The 7,887-nt window shown below is 36.3% G+C and overlaps 1 protein-coding gene across 1 annotated transcript in view; it reads right to left on the reverse strand. All coding sequences in view use genetic code 11, as the record gives it.

Annotated features, from left to right (window-relative positions):
* Positions 1–1,500, reverse strand: part of EGR_04429 (Excitatory amino acid transporter 2) — a gene marked incomplete at both ends in the record, with an annotated part of 7,830 nt that extends 6,330 nt beyond the window's left edge. Inside the window, 4 exon segments of the mRNA XM_024493678.1 lie at positions 206–416; positions 682–802; positions 1,315–1,380; positions 1,400–1,500. Coding sequence (XP_024351999.1) covers positions 206–416; positions 682–802; positions 1,315–1,380; positions 1,400–1,500 — 499 coding nt within the window.
* Between the last annotated feature and the right edge of the window lie 6,387 nt (positions 1,501–7,887).

Raw genomic sequence — 7,887 nt, forward strand, 5'->3', positions numbered from 1 at the left:
GCTAGGCTTCTGGCATGATTTGCACCCTCTTGATTTAGTGAAGGTTTTTGTCTCATCACCTGGTCGTGAGCGGTCATCTAAATTCCTTTCACATAACATGCCAAAGTAGTTAGGTTTTTATGCACCGAATAATATGTTTAATACCAATAAAACAATCTTGTCACATTTTACTATCATAAGGTAAGATGTGAAGAGGTGAACTCACCCGAAATGAGACTCGATGTAATGAGAGGAATGATCAGCATTTTGAGCATATTCATGAGCAGGGTTCCGGGAAAAGCTACCAAATCTACCGTGCGACGGCTGACATTTGGATGGGCAAATTTTATTACGATGCCGATCACGAGACCAAGTGCTACAGCCGAGATTGTCAGAATCAGCTGAACATTGTCAGGCTTCCGAAACCAATTACAACACTACAAACCAACGATCCATACGTAGAATTTTATAATTCTAATCGCAGCTACAGCTGAATCGGGTGTGATTCGTGTTTCAAGTTCGAAATGTGTACCATATATTTTCGCGAATTTTAATAGGTGAATAGTTAAAACCCACACTTCTTAGTAGAAATTTGCATTAAGAATGAAAGCATACAGGGATGTATAAAAAGGCACTAAGGATTAACAGGTCTTAGTCAGTAGTTTGCCAACTACTTCCACATGGTTAAATGAATTGACTTACCTTGTTTCTGGGACAGTTGACCTTGGGAATTGTCGGAGCTTTTAATTTTCTAAAGGGACCTTGCCTTCGCTGTCTCTGGCCTTCGTTGATTACAGCATGTCCTGACGTCATTCCTTTTAAGCTGTATGGTATTTCACAGGTTCTACTTTTTGTGGTGTCACCATACCCAAAACCAGCGATTAATAAACTGTGTGAATTTCATTACACAAAGCACAATAAAGACGTCCCTTTATTTAAATACCCAATTTAGGAAAGTAATTGGTGTAAAAATTCCTACGGCAGTTTTTATGTGCGTATTTTTTGAACTGTCAAAAGCTCTGCTAGGGTATTTGCAATATTTTGTAAGGTGTGGCTATTGCTGTTTTTTTCTAATAATGATAGCCTATTATTTTATTAAAAGGCAGTCTTGTTATTATAAAATAGATTTTTTTGCTGAGTAGTCGCAGCATTCGAAGCACAAAAGTAAACGCAGTCTTAAATATAAATGACTACCAGTGATTATATATATATGATTTTCTCTTTTCCTTTTCAAGAATTTTTTGGGAAAATCAGATTGGTGTAGGTACGTAAAATATGCAGTGATATCAGAAGGCGTGTTAATCATAGGTGGGGGTGGAGACTGGAGTGGCTCACCGGAGGCTTAGGTGTGAAAGCTCGAGTGACCGATGTCGGAGTGGGCAAAACGAGTCTGCTGCCAAGCTAATAAATCAGACCGCACTCTCGTCGCTCTCTCTCTCTCTCGCTCTTTCGCTCTCTATGGGTGCGAATCTTGCGTGTACGTGAGTTGCCTTGTCCAACCGAAACACGCCGTCCTAGCATGCAGCATATTCCTCACCGATTGGTCAACTTCCACCTGTGCGCATGGGTCAACTGACGTCAGTTTACAGTTCTAATTTCAACTGCTCATCAGCAACAGGTGTACGTGACAAAAATTAAGTTTGTACAATCACTCTGTACTTTTAAGCTTTTGGAACAAAAAGATTTTGCTATAAAACCTTGTGCTCAAACAATTATTGTCCAAGGCGAATACGATAATGGTCAGATCTGGAATGAAGTTGAGTCACGCAGTCGGAACATCTGGTCATTGTGTGCATGCGTTCCACAGACTACAGATTTTTGCATCCAGATTAATAAAAGGAGTATAAACCCTGCTTTTAAAAAGGACTTTTTATTAAATTACGCCACCATCAACATGGGAGCAAAGTAAAGTGACGCATTATCAACGAATGTCAGTAAAAATGCGTTAGACTGTGGCAATGAATGTGCCGTTAAGCATATTGATATAAAATGATTTGCTATTATTCATTTAAGCTGACCAAGGCAACTAGTAAAATTAATGCTTTTTTTCAAAGGACCGTTCTTATAGACATCTACGTGGCGTACTAACTCGAAGTTTGATTAGTTTTTAGTAATTTAGGCATCTGCAATTTCTCGGAAGATCTTCCTAAAACTAGATATTTTATTCAGTGGTCATCTGGAAAATTTTGTTTAACATAGGTGCGGAAAAGTGCGGTTTTTGAATTGAAAGGCGCACATTTTGATAAAGTCTTGTTTTAGTCTTTTGGCCTTCGTTAAATGATAACGACAATTCTAATAGCAGACGTGTGTAGTTTGGTCATCTGAAAAATAACCATATATTTTTGCCCCTGTTTATCAAACGTCGACCAGTACGAAATCGCAGCACCACCTTGATTACTGAATAAACATACCGAGGCCGGGACAAAGTCTTTGGTAATACGATGTATCGTTGTATGAGTATTTTTAAAATTTCCCCGTAACGCATCACATCACAGTTTCCATCTGAAGTAAAACACTTTGTAATGGAAAAAGTTAATATGACTTTCTCATTGACGGAAATTCAAATGTATTCTTTTTTGTCAGTTTGTTCAAAACTTGGTGTCTTGAAACAGTCTTAGTTGGAATTTATTTGCTTTTTGCACAAGGTGACTGTTATTTGTTAAGTCTTACATTAGCATTATAAGGCTTTCAGTAATATTTCTCGCTGTGCAGGAGCCACGTAATTTACTGCTGTAATTACCATTTGCATACCAGTAGCATTTTAAGGAAATCCTCGCCTATAATAATAAGAATTAAGAATTAAGTTTAGTTTTAAAATATCATTTTTCTGTAGTAAGCCAAATGCCTTTTGCCTACAAGCCATCACAATGGCTTGTAATTCATCTCACTCTTAGGATTCCAAGCAGCGTTGCTGTTGACATTGATTCATCAGATTTTAAACCCATTTGAGATGTTTCAGTGCCTAAGGAAAAGTTTTGATGTAATTAAATTATGTACATGGACAGTGTTTATACTCGCAATTATGCCCTAAGGGGTAATAGAGCTAAAACTCTTCTGATTGTAAAAAACAGTAGACCATCTGGATATTGGGTTTCCTTATATTCTCGTGTTTTATTTTGATGCATAAATAACAAAATGCTTAGCTCGTGTTTATAATTTGCACAACTTTTAAAAGGTCAAAAGTTATTTTGGAAGACTAATTCAAGGCAAACCTTATTTTACAGATGTCTTTTTTTGATAATCTGGTTCCAAAGACTTTCGATTGAGGTTTTTGTGTTAGAGTGAATTAAATAGGCACCAGATGCCTATTTGCACTTTGTAGAATTTAAACAGTAAAGAGTGGCGTTTGAAAAATGAAATAAAGACAATATTTGCCACTACACTCCCGAGGATAATATAGCAACATACTAGTACGGCCACAGATGAGACGAAGTAATCATGCGACCATAATAAGCATCCTGTGGCTTTGGCAGTCCATTAACTTACCTCGGATAAATATGAATCCCTGGGGGTTACAGATGGATTCCATTGCCCCAACATACCAAAACAATCTTCTTTGGATAGTTTCTGTAAGAAATGCAGTATTGGCACCCACCTTGGAATAATTCAACATTCATGTAAGCCGCGAGTTTACATGAACATGTTTTTTTAGAAAAATGAGAAGTTTAGCGAGATAAAAAACCATATCTATTTTTCGTCGTTGCAGACAGTGATATTAAAGAAACTGGGTTCAAATTTTTGAGACTTGGAATCGCTGCAAATTAAAAAAACCACCCCTGTGTGTAATAGGCGTACTTCAAGTAACTTTATCTACCTATTCGACTACACCAAATGTAGTGTCCTGAGACTTCCTTAAAGACAAAGAAAGGCATAATACTCGGGCAGAATGCGTATTCGACACAAAGGTGGGACTAAGACTACTGGCATAGTCCGGAGGCCAGTCCACCCGGCGAGGTATAATGGCGGAGACGCAAAGTGAAATCAACCAGCATATTACACTCACCTTTTGAAATAATTATATGACAAATCAAATATTGCGTCTGAAGATATGCAGAAGCATTTAGTTGTTTAGATTTCTTATTAATACATACGACCGAATTTTAGATGTAATATTGTTTTATGTTAACATGCACTATAATATTCTCAATGGAAATTAAGACAATAACAACTCATTAACTCATAAGAGCAAAAAACTACGAAAATGGCTCTTAAAAAAATATATAGCTTAGCAAATTCCATAGAATGCAAAACAGGATGGTTTACTGGTTTTACGGTTTTGAGTACCATTACGCAATTTAATCACAATATGGAATGTATGCACCATCATTTTTCTTTGTATGTTTTTCATTAATTCCGTCTCTAAGGTATGTGCTATGCCTGTTTTAAAATTAACGCTTATTATATTTATTTCACATAAGTCAGTCAAAATATTTCCCATAGTAATATGTTATCCATTTTGAATACAGTGGAAAGAAATTCCCACATCATTTTTGGTTGACTATCGACTATTGATGTGCTAGTTGTAGCGCAGTTCCGTAGGTTTTAACTCATTTTGGAAACAATGTATGCAGTTATAAATGCTGAATAATAAAGCCAGAATTATTTGTTTATAGCCGGGATTACATTTAATCCTTCATCGTACAAATGAATAAATGATGGTTGTGATAAGTTTTATCATTCGCAAGATTTTCGTGTCGCCATTCAAAATGTATTGGGCAGACATCTTACCAGTTTTCGTGAGCTTGCTTTGTGGCCTCCTTTTTCAAACGAGGATAAACCTTAATATGCAAATAAGTTCTTTAACGTTTATTTAAGACTGCAGATTCCCTAGGTACATAAAAATTCATCATGAATGGATGCATTTTAAGTTAAAAGGCACGGGTTATTAACTAGTAACTCTAAAAAACAGTTATGTTGCTATTTTATCTCTTTGAGAATACTTTAGACGCGTCAGGATAAACGTTGTTTTGTACTCTACGAGTGTTTATTTACTTGATAGGGTCATTTAATTCTAACTTGTTCGGTCAAGATGATCTCATAAAGATAAACACACCTGGCCCTGTGGCAAGTTCCTGATGGTCCCTACATAAATGTATGAATTACAAAGTAGTCATGCTTTAACGTTGTTGCTTCTTAGACTACACGAAACTACCTTCAAAAACCTAGCTTTTACAATTTTGGGAAATACCAAGGGAAAATAGTTTGAGATTTATTAGTAAGTTGATTTATTTTATTTATTCCAGTGAACCTGAATGAAGTAAAAATTGTGTTTAAAGTAAATTCCGAGCTGTTTAGTTTTAGCGCCATAATTAGTCGGGTTTTCGATTTACTAAAATTAATGCACTTGAATTCAGAATTTCGCCTCACGTTTAGTCCCGGATAAAGTCCTAAGTAAATCCCTTTCCTGATTTGAAACGAAATTTGTAGTTATTAACAAATGGTCACAAAGCTACAATATCGCAATAAGGGTTGGCTAAAGTCATCACATGATCCAAATGCCTTCCCATTCCGTCGAAAGAGTTTGACGTAACAGGGGTGGGTTGTAAGGCAAAAGCGACAGTAGTTTAGTCTCATCACCTTTGACGCCTGTTGGGGGGCGGAATACAGAAGAGAGAACAAACAATTCGGGTAGAAAAATGTTTGTTCTATTTTTCGTGGTTAGCCAAGAAAGCAGTAATGCCATCAATATCAGCAAAGCGAGTGCTGTTCAACAACAAAAATAGCACAATGTAAAAAACAGCAGCAAAATTAAGAGCGGAAAATTGCGGACAAACTGTTTAGTAAAAATGGGAAAGAGATAGTATTTAAAAGGTGTATTCTTGAATATTGAATTTCAGCTTTTGAATAGGTGGGTTTGTTCTGCTAGAATTCAACAACGAGTATGAATCAGTGAGACCGACATGAATGTTTTGTTTCAACCTTTCCACATCAAAGAATGAGAAACAAAGGCATCATAAAAGGCACTCCTCAAAGTCGACTATTAAGCTGAACAGTTTTCATAGCAAGAGTATGAAAATAGCTGGAAGCGATGACACATAATTTGATGCAAGGCCTAGGGAATACAAGTGAGCAGACAGAGGATTTTCTGATCCAGCTTTCAGGGCTTCAATTAAGCAGCTTCGTGCGTGCATGCATTGACTTCTATGCATTTTCATGGTCCGTGGATCTCAGTAGAAACAAATTCATGTAATTAATTGCATTCCATCTCACACCATTTCTATCAATCATAAACAGTCACTTTTATTGCAATAGAATGGATAGTTCGCCTGAAGCTAAAGCTCTTAAACACTGTAAGCATTAATGACCGGTGTGATTTTTTGTCCTCGTACCTTCCAAGCCTAGTGAAGTTCCGAGATAATCGGAGAGAGAGAGATTATTATTAATTATTCATGTGTAAAAGTAAATGTACTGTAAAAGTACTGCGCTTTAGGAAGACTACTTTTCTTCCAGCATCTGTTTGCTTTATCCAAACTGCCGAACCCGTCTACCTATTCTTCTAATTTATTTTGTTAAACTTTTTATTGGTTCATTTTTGTAGTAGTACTATCAAGTCTCTACCTGTTTGATAAATTATGTGTTTTTTGAAAAGAAACATCAGCTTTTGTATAGCTGTCACTTTAACTTAGCTCATCATCATCGGGATTAGAAACGCTGAAGAGCAACTTGTTACTTGAGCCGACAGCGTATTCTGAGTTCAGTAGCAGGCCACATTGGCGTCTCTCTTTGTGCTTTAATATTTGGAGCTGTCTGCCTTCCCCTTAATGTCATATGAAGAGGTGATGTCCCAAACACATCTAACCAATGGTCAGAAGAAGTAAACTTCCCACTCAGTGTCTGGATAATGTGGAAAAGTAAAGCGCTTTATAATTTTAACTTATAAATTGCAAATCAGTTCCCTTTGGCTTTACTACTGCCTAGAGCCGGATATAAAAGTGGCAACACAAATTCAGGCTGTATAAGTTGTTGCAAAATTTGGAAAGGGAGAAGAGAATATTTTTTAAATAGAATAAAATAGTAATTTACCTGAGAATTAGTAGAATGACAACTGCAAAGCTTGGTGCTTAACTCCTCTAGTCTAGCTAGGATGTAAGTTTGTTTATCACACTCTCTGGCTTCCATAAAAAATAACTCGCTTTGTTCGTTTACTACAGTACCTGTACTGTAACTGCGGGGTACATTATCTACTTACGCAAAAATCAAGCTAAATGTCTCTTGGCACGTCTTGGTATCTTACATGTTTTTTGCTTGGGTTCTCATGGGGTTGTTCACCTGGCTAAGATACCTCGTGGTAACATTGGCTTAGTTGCTTTCGAAGCCCAGTGGTTTTTGTTAATATCCCCAGAATTGTGTAAAGAGCCTACTAAATTTAAGGAAATGAGAGTTACGAGGTGGCACAATAAATAAACCGATTGCAAAACTTATCAGCCTGAATAAGTGTCATTATGATATTGATTTTTCCTCACTACATTGTATAATTTTCTTCGAATTTATCTATCACACAAGCCAACACGTTACCTATTCTCTCTTAAGAAATTAACATGCCTAACAAAAAGTGCATACAAAATCATTATTCCTAATTCGTGCCATTAAATAATGGCTGCCACTCTAGCATGTCTTTTTAATAAAGTTAATTCTGCTTTCTGTCATTTTAGAGCGTAGAAAGAAAAAAACCAAGTGGGTGCAAAATTGTTTCCTTTTTGTCATTTTTAAAGCAAAGTTTACGTCTTTGCTTATGCGTGGAAATTGGTGGTAATAGTATTTATTGATAAAATTTGCAAAAAGCGCTACATATTTGCAATTTTCTTCGGTTTTTTGTAAAATTATGGTCACACTTCTTTAATAACGAATTAAGAAAGTCGACAAGTAATTTTGGAATGAAAGCGAAAGGTAGTAATTATGTAATACGAC

This window comes from Echinococcus granulosus (genome assembly GCF_000524195.1).
Source record: "Echinococcus granulosus chromosome Unknown EG_S00027, whole genome shotgun sequence".
Taxonomy (NCBI): domain Eukaryota; kingdom Metazoa; phylum Platyhelminthes; class Cestoda; order Cyclophyllidea; family Taeniidae; genus Echinococcus; species Echinococcus granulosus.